Source organism: Polyodon spathula, chromosome 18, assembly GCF_017654505.1.
Source record: "Polyodon spathula isolate WHYD16114869_AA chromosome 18, ASM1765450v1, whole genome shotgun sequence".
In the NCBI taxonomy this organism is placed as follows: Eukaryota; Metazoa; Chordata; class Actinopteri; order Acipenseriformes; family Polyodontidae; genus Polyodon; species Polyodon spathula.
The window spans coordinates 30170963-30192850 of NC_054551.1; the positions used below are offsets into that span (position 1 = coordinate 30170963).

Sequence of the window (21888 nt, forward strand, 5' to 3'; positions counted from 1 at the left end):
GATTTTTTTTTTTTTGTCTCATCTAAAATACAAGCCACTCGACAGAACAAAGAATCCACTCTTCATGTCATGGCATTAAAGGAACAACTAGGTGTTTGTTTTATTATTGAAGTTTATTTTAATTTATTTTATTGCACAACCTAACACAAAATAACTCAAAGGCACATTTTTCAGGTTATTTATTAACCCAATATAGAGAGAATAATTCTGGGAGTTTGAACCTGTAAAAAAACAAACAAACAAAAAAAACAGTACAATATTTCTAAGCATAAGTGAGTTCAGTAATCGTCTGAAAAAAAGAGTCCAAATAATGCCTCAATAACACATGCAGTCCCTGATGACTTGCACTGAACTTGAACTCAGAGGTTAAAAGGAGAGTCTTGAAACTTTTACACAACGCAAACACTACTATAGACAACGCTCACTCTCTATCTCATTTGTCCCTTCAGGTGTGTAGCCATGTGATTAAAATAACTCATCCAAAACTCTGCTGCTTGGCTTGTCTTTTCCTTTTCCCATTTCTCCCACGCTACACCGCTGCTCCGCTCTCTGCATTGGCTCCCTATTGCTGCTCGCATCCAATTCAAAACTCTTATACTCGCCTATCGCACCTTTCTGCTCCCTCCTATCTCCAGACTATCATTTCTCCCTACACTCTAGCCCCCTCCAATACTCCACCTCTGGCAGACTAGCTGTACCCCCCCTCTGCTCCCCCGCCTCCAGAGCCTGCTTCTTCTCCATCCTTGCCCCTCAGTGGTGGAACGACCTACCCACGGATATCAGGACTGCTCAGTCCCTGACAACCTTCTGGTGCCTCCTCAAGACACAACTGTTCAGACAGCATTTGTAAACATCACAACTCTCGGCCATACTGAACTATATGGTACCCAAATATACCAGTACTTGCATCAGCTTGAACTTGCACTGAACTGCTCCATACCTTGCCACACTCAACTATTGCTCTTAATTATAACTACTTACTGTATCTTGTATTTGATTTTACTCTTAAAGGTAACTGTACTCAGGTTTTTTGTAATTACTCTTATTTTAAATCATCCTCATCCATTTATAATATTTACTATGTGTTCCTACTGGACTTAACTCATATAAGCCAATATTTACTATAAGTTTTAACTGCTCTTAGTCAAACTCGCTCTTATAATTTACTGTAATTTACAATGTTCTGTGTAGCCTGAATTTCTCTTCAATAGAGCACAGTTTACTTTGTGCAAACACTGCCCTACAGCTTTATACCCAAATTGGGTTACATTTAAGAGATAAATATGCAGCAAATACACATAAACAAAATACAGTAAAGATGCAGACGGTCAGGATTACACTCAGAGTCCATTTGAAAAAAAGTAGCGTTTATACAGCGCAAAGCACAGTAACCATAATGAAGCATGCTGATGCAGTCGGCTTCATTCCACTCTCATAGAAAGAAGGGATTTAGTATTTGCATGCTGGGCTGTAATTTCAGCATTTTATAACTTTATCACAAACAAACAAATGCCCTGGGTTTTTTTAAGTACCGTTTTGCATTCACTTAGTGAATAGCTGAGAATGCAGTGATGTCGTGCTCAGTAATGTGAACTGTTACTGTAGCGATATGTTATTAAGGTGCTGGAAAGCTGAGCGTGGAGTGTTTTGGTACTCATTAAAAGGAGAGGGAAAAGATGGAGCTATGTATGACACAGCGCCACCCTCTATCTGATTTAAGACACAGTTTTGATATCCCATTAGTTGCTGAGTTGCATTCAGAATAATTCAGTTGGTTTTGTCCAGTCCAAGCAAGCCTGTCATCAGTCTGTCAGTTGAGATAGCATCTTTAGTTTGAAATCTCTGCCAGAGGCAGGTTTAGACAGTGGATGGATTAATCTCTAAAATTAAAAAAAGGCCTGTTAAACTGATCTAGGAGCCAAAACCTACATTGATTCGGCAGTGCTCCAAAAGGTGGCACATAGTGGGGGTGGAACAGAAACTACATTGTCTCTATAGGAATTGTGTAAGCTGAGGGCTGGGATACACTGCGGCCTAGGAGTTAGAACTGAGGCCTGGGAGTCAGTGTGGCCTAGAAGTTTGAGGACTTGGAGGCAGTATGGCCTCAGTGTTAACATTTTGTGTTTTCATAAAAAGAAAGTCAACAAATAAATCAGGCATGATTCCAAAACAAAAGCTCTATCGCAGTGTAAATTCATTTAGCTAGGACCTCTGATTCCTTTTACCACGTCATTCATTGGAAACCTCATCAGCCACTTATTTTAATTGCTTCTCTCATCCTAAGCTTTCTGTCATATAGACAAAGGAGAAAAACAGAGCAGGATGCCAAAACAAGAAAGAAAAAAAGAGAGCTGTGCACATTAAGGAGAGGAGGAGTATGGGGGAAGAGAGAGAGAGAAAGAGAAATAAAAACCATGTAGAGACGTAAACTATCCCCGATGAATGAGTAGCCTATTATGTTGAAGAATGGCAGCCGGGGGCAGTGATTATACCGCTATTATATCTTAAACAGCGTGGTTTGTCAAAACGTATAAGCCCCAATGAAATAAAGAGGGTTCTCCCCCATTTACATTCTGCAGGCAATTTGTTGTCGTGCGCTCATACCACTGTCACAGACTCTCGTATTTCTGACGGCCGTTCAGAGCGACGGCTGTTTTTACAAAGCATTCTAATTGAATCTGCCCCTCTGTTTTTTCCCCTACTGTAAATAATGTCTGTTTCTTAGAGAGGCAGGCGGTCCTGGTGCAAGGGCTCTTTAATCCCTGTAATGCACTGAACGCCACTAAACAGTAGGCTGGTGGTTTACAGAGACTGTCACAGCCGGTTTGCAAACACACACTCCCTGCTCGCCTGTAGGGTACAGAGTCATAGCAATGAATTTACATGCGGTAAGGTCGAGTGCTTGACTGGTGTAGCATGACAAAGTGCATCCCTCGAGCATGCAGATAGAGGTCGTATACCTTATTACAAACACCCTTAACTCCTGAGCTTTTATTCCGAACACTACTGTTTCATGAGCACCAATAAAAAATTATATGCACCTAATTGAACCTCCAGTAGAAGCAGTTAATGTAAAGCTCAATATTCACAAGTGAGCAGGGGACATGCCCATGCATTATGGTTATTTAAAAGGTAATATTACATAATGACAGAATTAAAGTTTCAATCCTTGGGATTAGAAAAAAACATGTGCCTTTAAATTAAATTTTCTTTTTAACTTTTACAATTGTAATAAATAAATTATTATATATATATATATATATATATATATATATATATATATATATATATATATATATATATATATATATATATATACATACACACACACACACACACACACACACACACACACACACACAGTAGAACCTCAGAGTTACGAACACCAAACTTACAAACTGACCGGTCTATCGAACACCCCCACGTATGCAATCACTCACCCATGCGTGCAATGCAACCAGATAGGTGCTCCTATATGCGGCGTGCTGGTCATGGAGAAGGCAAAATTACTGTACTAACAAATGTATCCAGAAAGGTGAGGCAGATTTCAAAGCAAGTAAAGACAATATTACAAGGAGCATTTAGTTTTAAATAAAGAAGTTTGTTTTTCAAGACAAAGGAGTCTGAATGTCTGCGCAAGCTGCAGGAGTGCATTTTATTTAAAATAAAATAAAAACAAGCTCTATGTTAACCCATGTTTCATGGATGTTTTTTTATATATATATATACACACACACACACACACATACACACACACACACACATATATATATATATATATATATATATATATATATATATATATATATATATATCAGTATTTCTTGATATGTCTGAAATTCAGTTACACATGCTATAAAACTCCATCTTTCTTAATTCTTTAAAACACTCTTTTTAAATATGTACTGTAACATTATCAAGACACTGTTTTCTAAACCTGGGAGAGAATAACCATATGTTTACAAGTAAGCTATAATTCCTGCCGTTGAACAGTAACAGATGTACCGCACATGATTATCCTAACAGTCCCAGATTCATTTTAGGTGAGCTACAGTAGCCACACTTCAAACAGGTCCTCATTCTTGTTTATCACCATCATGATATCACCTCCCAGTTCTCACAAAATCTGCCTATCAATATGAATATCAGAAATATGTTAGAGTAGAACTGAATTTGGGACACTGCATACTTGTAATTATTTTTTATTAGCTAACACAAAAATGTACTTATTATTATTATTTATTCAGTAATGTCCAAACTGCTTATTTTTTGTAGTCAGAGTAAAAAGTAGAACTAATTCCATGTGAACCGCCAAATTGTACATCTACTGTTTCTATTGACCGGGACAGGGGATTTGAGACCTAGCATTGCCAGTGATGTCCTGATCTCAGCTACACATTTCATCTTCACAAGGTCAAAGCAGAACAAGGCAAGGCCACATCCCTAATCCACTTTCCATTGATGACAATTGCTGCTTTGGTTCTGGTTCACAGTAAGAGCCCATGGGAACCTGTGTGTATTCCATAATAATGAGAACCAGGAGGGATTTACCAGTCCCAAACCACATCGAAAAAAAATGATCAACTTGTTAATCAGCGCACAAGGTGGCAGAATACAGCTCTGGTATAAAAGCGTTAGGATCCATTAAGGGGCTCATTTAGGTTAATCAGCTTTGCGTTAGAAAGGTTTTCTAAAGTCACAGGGTGTGGTTTTCAAACCTGTTGCTCCAGTGAAGAAGCTGCAGATAGTTTCACCTGAGAAAGGATCCGATGTTGTTCCATTGTCTCGTAGTTATTACATCACATAGAACAATTTTACTTTATTTATATTGCACAGCAGTTTGATCTGTAGGGACATAAACTAGAATCCCCTTTAAAACCAATTCATCAATGTATCATTCTGAGAAACACAGGCATGTTCCTGTTACTGCTTGCAGCGATATGGCATTGTAAATGACAAAGAAAACTGAAATTAACATATTGATTTTGTCGCCAATGAAATGTATGAATATCCATATATTTATATTACAATAAATCTAACTGTAAGTGGCACTACACGTTTCATGCATGATTAACTGCAATATGTTTCATGAACATGGTCATACAGAGTATGTTTTGTACTCGTGATAATCTTTGAAAAGAAAAAGGCCAGCTACCTCTTTAATTTTGAACCCTGCCCATCCACCCCCAACAAATCACCCTGAGCAAGCAGAGAACACAATCCCAGAGTGCCATTCAATCAGCGGTTTTCTGTTTTTTCCCCCCTTTATAGTTCTACTAAAGGTTTTAGCCGTGCACAGAATGAAAGCTGCCACTACAAGAAACCTTAGCCCATTGAGAAAGTGACAGCCGCTGCCAGAATATGATCCTAATCCTGTTTCCAGCATTCTTTTAGGCCACTGGCATCGCAATTCCGTGGCGTATTCTCCAAGCTGTCACCTCGGAAAATCCCTCTAATAACGCATTGCCCGGATACACATCAAAGGGCTCCGGGAAACCTCCACTAGATTAAACAAGATAGCCATTTAATACACACACACACACACACACACACACACACACACACACACACACACACACACATCATGCACACACACACGCATACAGACGCACACAAACACACACACCGACGCACATACACACACATCACTCACACACACACACACACACTCACATACAGACAAGCATACACACACACACACACACACAGAGACACATGCACGCACACACAGACAGACACACACACACACAGACACACATACACACACATTATACACACACACACGCACACACACACACGCACAAGGGATCACGGCAAGATCCACTGATAAATTGGTGTTCAGGCAAGTGTTAGCAATAACATTTTTTGTTCTTTTATAGTTTTAAGCACTGCCAATATAGACTTGAAACTTTATACCGTCAGTCTAATTTGATTGTTGACAGGTAAATGTTTACTTTTTTACAGTAAAAAAGAAAGAAAGAAAGAAAGAAGGCTAAAAAAACAGGTCCAGACACCTATAGCTTTTCCAACTTCTCCCCTTATAGCTCTCACCGCCCTCTATAATTGTATATATACAAATGTAGTATATAATTGTATATACTGTATTTGTGTGGAGGGTTCATTTTAACACTGGCCAAGGTGACTCTTTATTTCATGTCAGATTGGTTACATTCTAACTAAATGAGTAGCTGGTAGTTTGCAATTAAAGAAAAAAGAAACTGTGTTGGAAACAGTTTTTGTAATTGCACTGTGATTACTTAGTTGTGTTGTTAATATAAACTAGAAATGCACAGCCAAGAGTTTATAAAAAACATGGACGAACCTTTCTTATTTTACTTCTATGTAATAAACAAGTACTGACAAGTTTACAAGTGTCATACCCATACAATACAATGCATGTACAGTATAATGAAATGAATTCTGTCCACACATCTTTTCAGATTAAGTTTTAGACGGACAATGTAACTCAAGTCAAGCAAATAAAGTGATTGCTGTTGGGTATGTGGGGTTCCCCTGAAACTTGACAGGGAGATTATTCCCAGGCATGAAACCTACATATAATATACAATCCTACCTTAGAGATCCACATAGTGCTAATGCTAACGTTAAAGGTCAGATTTGTTTTGTATGTTTTTTTGTATTGGAATTGGACACATCCACTCTTGTTTAAAATTGGGATCTTGCACGTCTCCAGAGTAGACAGAAACTTGAATCTAAAATGCTGCATCCCAGAAAGGACAATGCCCTCTTACTGCATGCTGGGCCATTGTTTGAGTTCAAGCTCAGAAGACAGTGTGAGACACCGACTCCACCTACCATCCAGCTTCTTAAACATGGAGAGATCTGAATCCAAGATGGTATTGTCTACAGCCACAGACTGGAGCAGGGGACAGGTCCGATGTTCCAAGGGCAGGTTGGGAATTGAAGTTTTTCTAAATGGAAAAAGGTAGGAAGCCAGTTATTGAGATCATTTGCCATTCAGAGAGGCCCCTTTCCTGCAACAGACATCAGAACACATGAAGCAGAACATTCTGAAGAACACTTTAATACTTCCTGTATGTTTGCTACGTTTATTATAAACATGTTTTCTTTTATGCAAACACAGATTTGCAGTGCAGGCTTTAGTTAAGCACTATTTCTATGTGTATGTCAGTTATCATAATCTTTACTATTACCATCTATATGTGTATGATTTGTCTAACCATCTATATGTATAGCTATTGCAAAAATGAATTTTAAAAACAAACAAAACACGATCAATAAAACAGACATAAAATAGGAAACAAATCAATTAGAATAAATTGCATAAGAAACATGTTCAGCCGTGAAGGCAGTATCCAATGCTTTATAAATCTACTTGGTTAATCAGGGAGTAACATTAGTGTGGGTCTCTATCCCTTATTACTGAGCTGCCTTATATACACACAGTGTGTATAATGTCAGCATTCTGCCTGTACTGTGCAGGATGTCAACCCTGTGTTCAGTGATATTAGCAGTAATGGGGGTTGCTGTGTGCAGCTTTCCCTCCTCGTCTGTATATAGCTGGGGGGCTGGGCTCCCTGCTGGTCTGTAATTTCACGCTGTGCCACGAAGAGAGCTTCCCACAGAGAGATCCTCTATGGATCAGGAGTCCACCTAACATTGGACTGATTAGCAAATAAACCCTTTTCAGTTTCTGCATCCCAGTGCTTGGACCTGCCACTGCAGTGCTGTATGGACCCTTTCAGCCTCCCTGGGACTAGAGCAATCCCAGCAGGTATAGGGCTGACAGGGCCGCTATTCTGCATCTCTATAGGGGGCAATGCTGCTAGGGAAAAGCACAAACTACCCAAGTAAACTGCTTGATTGACTCTAACCAGCAGGGTGTACTAAACAGTTTACTTGGTTAGTTACTATTATCATAACATATGTCAACCTACTTAAGAATCAAGGATCTGAATTCACAGGGACGTGAAAATCCAGGTTTTTTTTAACCTTCACCGTTATTTAAGATTAGAGTCCCCATTAGACAAATACGCCCCCCCACTAAGTGTTATTTAAACATGACAATCCTCCCTAACCCCATTAACAAGAGCTGGTTAATTCGTCTCTGCTCCCAGCAAGATGTTATTAAATTGGAAGGGCTCCGTCTCAGATGGTGGTGCTGCGAGAAGTTAATGGGCTAGAGGAAGGAGAAGCTAGAACCCCCCCCCCCCCCCCCCCCATAGCAGGCTTATGAGAGGTTAATAAAGCACAGCATGGAGAAAACACTATGCTATCACGACAGGAGATGGAGGGGGGCGGATGGGGGCTGCAAGTCAACACTTTATCACAGCACCCTATTCTGTTACTGATTTAGGAGGTTTACATTTACAGATTTGGAATCTCATTATGGTTCCATTGGTTCCTGCCCATACCAGGTTGCTCTTAATGGAGAGCTGGTCCTTACGTAGAACTGGTCACAAAGGACAGCTTAACAACATAGTACCCGCAGAGGAAACACGTCCAGCTCTAAAGAGAAGTAATAAATAAATAAATAAATACATTCCAATATCTTCAATCATACCTAGCTGGGTCAACTCCCAGCCACTGAAATTTGTTGGTCAGGTTCCTGCAAATAAAAACACCCTGGCACCCTCTGCTGGTTATAAATAGCATTATTTATTTATTTATTTTGCTGGAAGGTGTTCTGTTACCTATGCTTGTTGTGGGCTGAGCAGGAAAAGAGATACTGTTTAGTGGTAGGGCACTGTGCTTAAGAACTCGGAATGGAGCGTTGAAGTGCTTGTTGTTTTATACAAAGAGCTGAGAATGGAGTGTTGTAGTGCTTGTTTTATACAGTGTTTGAGTGGTTTCCGAGCTAACACAGTGCTTCAATGCTCACTACAGGATGCAGTGTTGCAGCAGTGGAAGACTGAGAAAGAAAAAAAGTCATTGGCCCGGACTGTGCCAGTGCTACTCGAGCCTCTGACCCAGCTGCTCCTGATATCCAATACTGCTCTGGGTCAGTTTCTCAAAAGCAACTTTAACCGAACCAGCATCGCAAGACGGTCTGCAAACTGCAGCGTTTCCCGAACACCATCGTAACCCCGGTCGCTGTTGAACGGCTACTGGAGTTCACGACTCATCTGGCTTGATCTTGACATGTTCGTGGAGGTTGGAATGCAGTGTGGGAACGTAACGAGAGACCTGGGCAATTTCTACTATTCAGAGGATAGGTTCGTTGAATCGACAGCAACACCGCAGACACCCTCGTAGTCGACTCGATGCAATAAATTTCTTGCGAACCTCTTTGCCTCGCAGAGGACCAATGTTTGAATCATTTACTTTTATTAAAATTTCAGAAGTTTTCAATACATAAACATTTAGCATTTTGTCCAGCAGGAAAATAATTATATATATATATATATATATATATATATATATATATATATATATATATCACATATATATGTATATATATATATATAATATAGATATACGGACCTAACCTATCCAGGTTACAGCAAACTAACATATTTTTAAGGGTGGCCTAGTTGACCAAGAATTGAAAACCAGGCTCAGTCCTAAGCTCTAACCACTCAACCCCACTGTCTCCCAGTCCACAGCCATAAGCACTGTGCCACACTGCCTCTCATTCCCTTTTCTAATGCCTCCAGCAAATATTACAGAACATACCTCGCCTGTAGACTCGATGACAACTCTCTTATAATTTAATAAATAATAAAATAAAAAACTTCTCCCTAACGGTCTTCCATCTCAGGAGTGTTAAAAAATGTAAATGTATGTAAACCCATTGGAAATGTATATTTACAATATGTTGGGGTAATCACAAGATGCAGGCATAGCAAACTAGCCCCGCTGATGGAACCAGTCAATGCAGAAATAGTTTTATGTATCATTAATTCCCCTAACATTCCCAAATATTCGTTCTATTACAACAGATAATACAGTAATCACTCACAATCACAAAGAAAATTATCTGCACTCATCTGTAGAATAAAAGAAAAACAGAAAGTATCACATTTTAACATCGTCAGTGTCCTTAATGTTCATACTGTATTAGAAGTGAGGCAGGGCTGTGCATTTTCCATTCCTGTGCCGATGGAATGATGCTATTCCCCAGCTTACTGACAGCAGGGAGTCTATGCTTTGGAGTAGCATCTCCTCCTAATGTTTATGCCATGATTTGGTTTTATTGCTTCTTACACTAACGTCTATATATTGCTTCAGCAAGTGGCATTAGGATAAAACATGTTATTTATTTATTTTTTTGCAGCTGTGCACAAACTTTGGACCGCAGTAGTCAATAGTAAAACATCATGTTTTAAACAAGATTTAATAAAGTAAGCAAACATTTTGGGCAATGCTTTCATATATGTATATATAGTCTTAGACATTTTTTCTACTCTGGTGCATTATGAGCATCAACTATTCATTCAAAGCCTCCACTAGTGTTTTCTACTATTATACCAACATTGACTTACATAAAGGAAAAACATCGAGCAAAATAGCTTGCTTCACTTGATTACACTTGACAGGTGTCATTGTCCATCCATCAACAGTCCAAAGCACCTCTGAAAATTGTTCCATAGTCCAGTTTCTGTGTTCTTGTGGTTCTTTTAGCCTTTTAGTCTTGTTCCCCTTTCTTAAGAGGTATTCTTACTGCAACACATCCTTTAAGTCCTGATTTCAAGAGTGACCTTCGTACTGTTGATTTGATGGACAACACCTATGCCTTCTACCAATTCTGTTGTCAATTCTTCTTGGAGTTGTGTCTCCACATTATTTTTTAAAATCTAGTTTTACACCAAAAAGAGCAATGTCATGTAAAAGTGTTTTACAATTAAAACTACCATACAATCCTGTATTCAAATACACATTTCATTCTTTAATGCAATACATTTTTTGTTGCTTAAAGAAAACATTTATCAAAAAGACAAAGAAACATTCCAATAAAATATATTTTAAATGGAGGCAATACAGGTGACTGTAAGGTTTATGAATGAAGGTAAACATGGAATTAACTACTTTGTTACGCAATAAGGATGAGACCAGATCATGTTTCAAATTTGAACAATGTTGCCATTTATTTGTTCCAAATACCCACGTTACTTTGTACATTGTACATTATTGTTTAGATACAATATGTGCCGCTAGTATTAACAGGGAGATAATTGATCAGATTACCTCAATCTCAGGAGAAAGCCCTCATTACTAACTCACTGACTGTCCATGATGACTGTCTGGGTCAACATGCCAGGACATACGGGAGTACAGTCCGTTTTTCTTATCTTACCAATTATCAATAGAATTTAGCCCTTCAGCTGTTACTCCATTCAAATGCAGCCAACCATCAACCAATATCTTTTACCTGGGTTTAATCATTTACCTTACATTTCAGCACGTGCTCTATCTCTTCAGTCATGTTAATCAATACATTTACCTCTCATATGAGTGCCATCCTACAAGACCAAAAATCAGGATATTGATATGGACAGAAAACCCAACCAATCCCCATCTCCTTGCTTTATATTCTTAAAACTACAAGACCAACAGAGCCACAACTCTTCTCTGACAGTTTACTTCATTCATAAGGAAAGTTACAAGTCGGCCAAATGATTAACGACTGGATTAAGTGCAGCAATTGTTTGATAAAAGATCAATTGAAAAAAATAAACTACTGATTAAGGTCAAACGACTATGGACTTGGTTGATGAATGAATCGAAGGCCAGGTAATCGAAAGCCAGGCGCTACCTGGAAGGGCCCTTAATATATAAACGGTTTCGTGCTGCCTGGTTAGTTCTTCCCTGGCCCTTGAGTGAGACGCTTCACCTTTTTCATGAAGCGCAGGCACAGCTCCTCCTGCCAGGGAAGGGCCAAACACTGCACGGCAACCAGTCACAGCCTGCGCAGACAAAGACAGCCATTCTAGCACAGCCACAGGGACCTGGGAATGCAACTCCGGGCCACAGATGCAGAGCTGAGGGCTGCCGGTGTTCCGTTATGGAATCTTTTAAAAAGTAACCAGTTTAAAAAAAATAAAGCCCCCTCCCCCCACCTTCTACATGTAGATGTGAAGCACAGTCGCTGGGGTCAGCTGCTTGCTCAGGACTGTGAGGGACAGAGACAGGACAGGGGCGCTTTAGCCTCGGGGTGCTGTGAAAAGAAATCAGGTTGAAACGCTAAGCTAAGTATCTACCTTGTGTTTTACAAGTACAGTGTGCAATACACCAAAACAGACTGATGCTTAAATACTATATACATTATGATTTTTAACTGTGTTATACCATGATATTGTACTGCGTGTTCCTAATCATTATTTATTACCGTCTGTGATATCTGGCATGTTTAAAAGGTATTTGACCCTTGAGAATGTCTCAGAACAAGCCTGAGATTTGTGTAACGAGGCCAGCAGAAAAGTGACCATTTGGTCCATATATTTCTTCCCACCCTGAAAACGTGAATGTGTCAGAAATTTTCCATTGCAAACATTCAATAAACTCACTATTTCACGGCTGTACGCCCCTTGACAGCCACTAGTGGATATTATTCTGCTTAGTTTCAGGCGCCATCTGGTGGGCAGTTGCCCACATTGAATATATTTCAAAAACAACCCATGCTGCAATTACAATGCCTGTTGTTGCTGATTCGTTAATGAGACAGAGTACACCAGACTTTACTTCACTTCTAATCCACACACGGTTTGGAAGAGCAACTATTTATTTTTGTTTTATTTTTTTTTTATTTGGCGAATGTTTTCAAAGTAGCTCGGCTCGTGTGTTAGGTTTCTCATGCAAAATTGTACATATATATGTATATTTTATCCTACTGTGCACCTCTATAGAAATAGCTTCGATATAGAGGTCTTCGTGCGTGGCACAGGCAGGGGCGGATTAACGCACAGGCCCATTTAAGGGGCTTCCAATAAACCTCACTGTAACAGGTGGATCAAAATATATCTGAAAATAAATATAGCAAAAATGTTGCAATAAATAAATATTCTTTAATATAATATAATGGATGAATACGATATCATGGAGTCATGGGTGGAACTATCTAGTGTGAATATAAACTGTTAGGATTTATTAAATATCTAAAGCAGTAGCGCTGCTATCCCAGTATTTAAATGAACATTGTATTATTCACTAGTTTACACACGAAACACATCACAATCTAAAACTTGAAATGCAGGTATAGTTTTTCAATTTTTCAATTAACTACACATTTCGTTTAATTTTTGTAATCGTTTCACAGGTCATGTATTATATCGTGTTATATACATGTATCTTAATTTATCGCCTTTTTTTCCTTTTGAACAACTTTATTCTGTAGCGGGACGAGTGTTTTCTGGTAAAATATTCCATTAAAGAAGCTGATGTTGCCTCCTTTAATAACGATATACGTTGTTTGGAGGTGTTATGGTCCTGCAAATAAAATAAACCCGTTTTAAGGATGTGCACAGAGCACTATTCAAGCTTCAAGCTTCAATATGTTGAGTTTATTGTACACGATCTTTAAAGAGTTTGTCAAGGAAACCTGCTTATCATAAACAAGTATAACCCAGCCAACGAGTATATACTGTTTAGAAAACTAACGTAAAAAATGTGACATGCTGTACACTGGCTTACTATAGCGATCGTCAAAGCAAAGCGCAGGAATCAATAACCTGTTTCTGAATTGCAGCACTGCCCCCTCCCCTTCCCCGCTACAGCCTTTTGCATCTTTATGGACCTATAATGCTTCAATTTCACAAAGCAAAAAACAGCGTCAGTGTCGCACGTTGTTGCCGCAAAAAATGGGCAGCGTCTTCTGTCATACGTTGTAATTTTGTATTTTTATTTCCGTCGTGCTTTTTATTTGCGCCGCCCTTTTAAGACGCTCATTTTTATTTCCGTCATACCTTCTCTGTGATCGACCAGCATCTTGTAGATTTGCCTGCACTCTTTAAAATGACACTGACTTGCACTTTTGGGCCGCCGTAGTTTTCATTAAAAAAAAAAAAAGTCTTTGACGTGTTCTTTAATACGCAACTTATCACAATGATATTACTTGAGCAACCCGTTGAGTTTTGTCTTGGTTAAAGAAGAGTCATGTGAGAATTAATTTAATATTGTGGCTCTGTGTCTCGTACTGCTATGTCTAGAATAAACACGAGTCGTGTAAATTATATTAAAATGTATAATGCATTAGATATAACGTTTTATCCAAAGCGACTTACACATGTTACACTGTAATACAAGGTTACAGTTCAAGAATACTTAACGTTATAAACTAAAATACAACATTAGAACAACAATAAATACGTCCTGTGTTAACTGTTACCTAATCGTATTGGCAGGGAAAACTCATTTTTAGCCCTTTCATTTTACTCACTTTTACTTACTTGTCGGAGAATAAAAAAGGAAAACTAGGACCCCTGCTTATGAATCAAACAGATTAGCTGAGCTGATAGAGCTGATCCTGTACGTTAACTCATCTCTATAGATGATGGACTTCTTCCCGCCTCCCCAAGTGAGAACCTAAGGAACCACTTCCTCACTTGTAGGAGCTGAGCTGGGACGCCCACCAGCACCTATGGAAAGGCAGTTTTACCAGTTTATTTAACTTTATCAAAAATGGTACACATTTAACACAATTGTGGTTAAACAGCGTCGATGTTCTGCATGACAGTTTGAGTATCAACACCAAAACCGACATTTTGGCACCTTAACATCTTATCATATTTCCTCGCAGTGCTCTCAGGTGAAAATGGGATTGCTGCCAAGATAAAGGTTGATAAACACTTTTGTTCTATTTGGCAATGACACGGCAAACGGTTAAACCTTGAAATGACAAACAGGGCGGATTGACAAGCAAAGCAGTTACCCACAATGCCCTACGTTCAGCAGTAGTAACACAAGTCACCCCGTTTGGAAGGTCAAAACACAATGGAGAGATTATTGTTTTGGTCCAGTTTTGATCCTTACCCTATGATCTGACAATAAAGGATCCAATTTATGTCAAATGAATATTTCCTGGGCATACCCCTGACAAGTTTTTCATAGCAATAATAATAATAAAATCAACTATTTTACACAACTGATAAAACCTCTTTTGAGTCCGAATTTTTTACTGTAGTTCTTTGTGCTCCATACTTTCCATGACCAAAAAAGGTTTTCTTAAGACTATTAACACTTTTCTTCTATTTGGCAATGGCATTGGGAAGTTGGCCAACAGTTAAACCTTGAATTGTAAATCATAATATAATGGTGAGCATACTGTTTTGGTCAATATAGAACAACTAAATGAACTATCAAGTGTGTAAGGATTTTGAAACTCTTGCCCATGTATTGCCCTGGTCTTGAAGGGAGTAGCTGGCTTTTCATAAGTCAGAGTGCAGCTGTGACCTTGGACGGACCTTGACCTTCTACTTAGAAAGCTGTTTTGAGCCTATATACAAAAATATTCAAACCAGTTAAAAGTGACACGCTATAACTTTAGGTAAGTGTCACGGAACGCATAATAACACACTATTGGAACACCTGACCTTTTCTGATAAACACGCAGCTTGTGTGGGGCAGGGTCCACATTGTTCCAGTTAAATGGCAGAAGCTCTTATTGTTTCATCAGCCTTTGATCCTTTTCATTATGCAACCTGTTACTTATGCTTCCCATTTAAATGGTGAAAGAAGTGAGAAATCATTAAAACTGTCTGTCAACATTGTGTGATTTTCCTGTCTTTAATGTAAGATCTGAATCAAAGCAGGGGTAATAAAGTCTTAAAATGAAGCTGTACATAGCTGGTGCATATCAGCAGTTTGCCATCACCAGCCTTGTCGTTCGACCTTGTGATGCGTGGGCATAGCGCTTTGCTGCCTGTGAGAATTGAATAAAACTCTTAAATGTAACTTCTTGTTATCTGGGTTTCTGCTGACCATGGTGAAGTGAAGAAGAAACACAGATGTTAACTATTAATGTGCTTTGTCTCACACTATGCATCATGCTAGGGAAATAAGACCAAATTTTGTTAAGGAAATTACATAAGCTAGCTGTATATTTGTGCTGTATGAAGTAATTTATTGGCTCAGCAGAAACATCTACACTGATGCCAGCTCAGAAACTAACATCTCTGTGCCATATCTCTGAAATAGACATATTAGTTTTAAGAAGAAATTGAACCTCTTACGAGTAAAAGACAAGAGCGTGGTTTGCTGTTTAAAAAAGAAATGTTAAATATGTTGCCAAGAAAAATAATTCCATTAGAATCAAAGATAAACAAAAACACTTCGAAAGGGGGAGGTTTTTTTTCCCTTGGAAGCCTTTGTTTTGGAACTATGGCTTAAAACAATGTTATCATTGTAGCCTTAATCATTACTCACTCAAACATGTTAATCTCCAGCTTGCCCCACCTCCTGCCATCAAAGGAAGTGATGTGAACCCTGTCCTCTGGGCAGTGCCCCCTGGGAATGTAGTTCTGCAGGATCCTTCAAAGTCGACCAGTGCTAGACAGAGTCATCGTTCACTGCAAGCCACCCTTTTATACCCACATTGAAACAGTAAGAGAAGGGAAGATACACCGCACGCTCGTCTTGTGAGCCTACAGCATTTGAAGGCTTTTAAACTAAATATAAGGAGTAAGGGAAGACAGTTCCTTAAAAACATTTACAACAGGCCTGGGTCTGGATGAGGGCCACGGTCTTCACACCCGGTGCTGTACAGCAGAACTGTGTGACCTGGCTGGACATCCAGAGCCAAGACTGGCAAAACCGATGTGTCCAGCAGATAGTAGCCGAGAAACCCAGAGCCATCCAGCCTTAAACCACAGCACTGTAGCATTTACACAGATCAGACAAATAAATGCATTCAAGATACAAAGCCCACCTCTTCCATGTTACAATGCACTTGTTTATCTGTCACAACCCAGTTTTTGTGTTTTTTTTTCTCTCGCATGCCAAATTAATCTATCTGTCTTTACTGTGCAGTTTCACCTGACAAAAATGCAGCCAAAACAAACGAGACAAGCAATTGTAATGTAAAATAGTTAATCATTAAACAGTTTCAGATACTGTGATGTATTTTTGTATTTTTTTAATCTGTGATCTTTAGTTGTTTTTGTGCATTTGCAAGTGAACTGTGACATTAGGGCCTTATCGAGCACAATATTCTGCAATTTTGAATACTGACTTTGGATACTGTTTTAATTCTGGAAACTGTTTTTTTTTTAAATCTTTTGCTAAATTGCATTACCTTTTATGTTCTACGCAGTTCGGTGTATGGGTAACATTTTTATTTAATTTTGCTGTTGGGTCATTTATGGGGAATTTTACACTGCTACAATATGTACCAGATTTAAAAGTTATGTACTGTATTAGTTTACTTGTCATCGCTTTTGTCAAGTGATATTTTCAGAATCATATCGTTCTTCTGTTGAAAGTATAGTACCGTAACAACAAAACCAATACAGTACATCTAAATGGAAGCCTACTTATTTTAAAAGTCCTTTCAGCTATCTTTTTTGTGTTCCCTGAAAAACGGACAAGGGTTGAAACATGCCAAAATGAAATAATAAGCGTTTAACCACCACTGAAGTCAAAGTTTCATAGGGTTGGATATGTGAGTGATGACTGTATAATACAGTATAGCTGCCCATGAATCCATAAATCAAATGAAAAGCAAAAGAGGAATATAAAAGAAATGAATAGCGTTCCTCTTTTCTTCCCTCCCCTGGCAGGACTGAAGCTAGTGATGTCTCCCTTCGGAAACAAAATTATCTTTTAATGATTTGAACTACATCAATATTTTGATCCACTGCTGCTTAAAGCAAATAACCCACTTCTATTTCTTTGTGAAATTGAAATGAAATAAAATGTGTAATGCTGGGCAAATGTGTTCCAATCAATACTCCAGATGTAACCCTCAGTAGCTCAATCTATTGAATAAAATGAACATAGTATATTGGAATATTACTATGTTTCAACAAGAATACCTGTAAATACACACAAATGACAACTTCTCTCTTTTTTATTCATTTATTTTTTAAATTCATACAGGCATTATTATTTATTTATTTATTTATTTATTTACTGAGGACAAACAAATCTGGAGAAGAACTCTCCTGCACCACAATGAATATTTTAAATACAGAATTCAAAGCCCCGGGGCTCCCAACAATGGGAATGAGGCAAGATGTCTGCTCTCTTCACTTAATCATGTTGAAGGCCTTGTGTGCCACCTAAAGGAAACAAAGAGAACACAATCTGGAAAACGACATTCATCAAGAAAATGTATATACTATATGAAATCGCATTAATATGTGGGATGTGTACATCCTATATATATATATATATAGATATATATATATATATATATATATATATATATATATATATATATATATATATAAATATAAAACACACACAAAAAATACAACAACAAAATCTATAAAAGATATCAAAATGATGGATAATAGAAAAAATAACAAGTCAATCATTTAAACGTATTGTAACAGAGAAACAAAAGTAGTATCAAGTGTTCTAAATCTGCACCCTTTCCTTGCCTAACAATTACATCTGCCACGATCACATGAACATTCACCTCCAAAGGACACTGCCACATGATAGCGCTATAAAGGAAAAGCCAACATCCCAACGCTCCCACAGGCCCACTACTCCTTGGCCTCTCTGCTGAACTTACACAGTGGTCCCTGGCGTGGAGGAAGTCAAACAGCTCCTCTGTACATTCCTCTGCAGTGTTTGACCGGGAGCTCACTCGTGCCTCACACGTTTCAAGCTTCTCCCGTAAATGCACACAATGCTCCGTTAGCTCACATTTACTCCGGACTGTCACTAAGGGGTCCTGTGGGGAACAAAACACACAGGGGATAGATACAGCACCAACACAGAGGCTCCCAGTACACCAGCCCCTGGCTGTCTACAAAGCTAGCAACATAACATCAAAGTAGGGTGGCAGCTCCTTCCAGTTCATGCCACATTGCGAGATGACAATAGGAAATATGAGAATGTATTGAAATGTAGTTGACATTTCAATGTTATTATAAGGAACCCCCTGTCATTAGGCATGAAACTTAAACTTCCCTTCTACTTAGAAAAAATGCCCAGATCTGCAGAATAGTTGCGCAGAATAGTTGCACACAATGTGCGGCAAAGGATTTGGTCGGGACCTGAAGATTTTCTTCTTGCTATAATTTCTCAGAAGTCTTTGCACAGCTAAATCAAGTCTCTTATTCTGCTATCCTGTCCTACCAACCAACCAAAGATTACCGTCTAAAATGTTTAAGGTTTAAATACTCACCACCATATCCTCCTCCTCCTCCTCTTCCTCCTCAGCCTGGATAGAAGAACACATTTTACAGAAGCTCAAATTAAAAATGGCAAAGCAAATACATTAGTGTAACACTATTACATATTTTGCTCCACTGTGCCATGCTCCTGGCAAGAAGATGATCAATCTTTACCGTGATTGTTCTGTAAGCTTCTCAGCACGTGTCAACTTGATCTTTAGACGTGTATTAAAAACATGTTTTGCAGTACAGTATTTCCATTCTTAAACAGATTAAAAAGCTCATAATTACGTCATGGTTCCGATAAACTTAAACTTCTACAGACCTCATGGATCACAACATTTTGGGCTTGCTTTAATCTGATATGGATGAAACAAACCATTTAAAAGCAAACTATTTTCATTAAATGTTCTTGCTGTATGATAAGGACTATGATGCATAACTGCGAGTACCGGAACCAGAATTACTTTTTTAGCCAACAACGCTTAACAGATTGACATACACGACCTGTAGGCATACATTAAAGAAGGTTAAGGTCTCCGAATACATTTCCTATATTTATGATATTGCATATCCGCTAAACAGTAATATACTACTAGACAACAGCGGTCTAAATTCAGAACGCTTAACATAGTTTACTTCAAACTATTGATTTTTAATGATATCATTAATCAGGTCTTGTGCCATTGTTATTTCATGTTATTGATTCGGTCACCACGTTTTCTGTAATATATTTAAATTCAATACCTCCTCAGGCTCTCTGTTTGTAAGCATGTTCTCCCTCCTCATGATTCAAATGCTGAATATCTGACTATGACGAGTTTAAATGACTCGCCCGCAGATTCTGTCCCTTCACCGATCTCTACTTTCGAGGACCTTCAGGTCACAAGCCGGATATTGCACCGGGGAAGAATTTACAGCGCTTCCACATCCCGTCCGTGTCTTCTTTCGTCCCTTGCGGTAACAATGCTTGTGATGATTATACCGCCCCAAGTGTTTTTAAATATGTAATACGGGTTTTACCTTATGAAACCACAGGGCATGTTATTTTTTTCCCCGTGTCATTAGCATTAACAAAATAGTAATAGCTACAAGTAGTAGCACGCCTATTGTATTGATTTGTATGGCGCAAAGATATACCTGAATGCGCTTATATTCTCAATTATACTGTATCGTTAAAGCCCTCCCTTCTCCTTGGTCAACAAAAAACATGTGGTGATCAAGAATTATCCAGATCAGTTTATGCATGACTTTCATTAAATAAACAAAATGTGTCTTTAGGTGTGTAAAAGAGACACAGCAAAGGCAGATCTTGGGGAAACTTAAGGCAAGAGGGAGAACTCAAAATAATTAAAATAATTATAAAATAATTACCTGCATATGTGTTGTAATTATAGTACATATTTACAATACCCTGCCTTCCTCGGCTTGTCCAGTAGTGAGTTGAAAGTGACTGTGGAAATCAGTCAAAGTGTACTGAGGCACCACTTCTGAGATATAGTCTGTAGTTTTAGCAAACATCCCTGGAATGATAATGAAGATTTCTCACTTACTATACTGACACTTGAAAAGCGTCTCATTTTGGAGTGATTGAGTTCATGAAAATGGCATTTAGAATGTCAGTAGCCCTGTGAATTCTTCTGTAAAGAGGAAGTTAGGTCTCGTACAGAATTATTTTGTGTTGCTGGTGGTAGGTGTATCATTTTCAAATAACTTATGTGTATTCATCATGGGCTTCAATATTTCACGTGACTTCATACCTGATCTGTATCTTCCACTACATAAATATATGCTAAATAAATGCATCTGAAATTACTAGGGATCAATATAAATATTGAACAAGAAATTGTATCTTATCCATTACTATAACACACTCAATGGTGGTGCCTGTAGTAACCCTAAAAAAAAACATTGCCATTCTCTCTGGGTTGAGATGAATTACAGATAAAAGCATGTACATGTTTTTTTTTTTGTAATGACCAATTAATTCCTCTGTAAACTTGCAGTTCATTCTTCACGTTATCACATTATTTGCTGCTATCTCCATTTCTGGCCCTTCGGGTCACTTGCTCTTTGACTAAATTACTCCATGTGGCTTATCAAGTAACGTAAATACATTATGTAGTAGCAATGATAAACAAAGCAGGACTGTACGGGAGTGCTAAGGTTACAGCTGCAGTGGAAATGTAGAATCCCATATAGAGGTGTGTCCCGCCCCCCCCCCCCTTTTAATGCAATTTACAAAAATGGTGCGACTGGCAGAGCAAATTGACATTAATAGACTTGTACTGTACTGGTACTTCTCACAAGACGGCAGAATATCTCAGTTATAAGTTGTAAAGCAAAAGCCCATGAAGCAGCTTTAATCCCAAGCTATGCAATGTAAAGCCAAGTTTCCACCACAGTAACCAGTGAGTAGAGCTGGTTACTGTGGACGATTCTTTTTCTCTGAACTCCAAATTATATTATATGTTATATTATATATGAGAGGGAGTGCAGGCTTATTAAAGTGTCAACTAGAGGGTAGGTCCCCTCCCTTAAATTCTTTAATAATGTCAATATATTAGGGGGAAAAAAAAGGTAATCATGTATAATATGTGTCTGCTGTGTAGTCTTACACTGTCAT

General features: G+C 38.4%; 1 protein-coding gene across 1 annotated transcript; it reads right to left on the minus strand.

Moving 5' to 3' along the window:
• Nucleotides 1–17987: 17987 nt before the first annotated feature.
• Nucleotides 17988–20178, minus strand: LOC121330611 (cytochrome b-c1 complex subunit 6, mitochondrial-like). Its single transcript, XM_041277248.1, has 4 exons — nucleotides 20010–20178; nucleotides 19274–19309; nucleotides 18656–18817; nucleotides 17988–18194 (listed from the first exon to the last, which is right to left on the minus strand). Exons 1-4 carry the CDS (start codon nucleotides 20049–20051, stop codon nucleotides 18162–18164), a joined length of 273 nt encoding a protein of 90 aa, XP_041133182.1. The 5' UTR covers nucleotides 20052–20178; the 3' UTR covers nucleotides 17988–18161.
• Between the last annotated feature and the right edge of the window lie 1710 nt (nucleotides 20179–21888).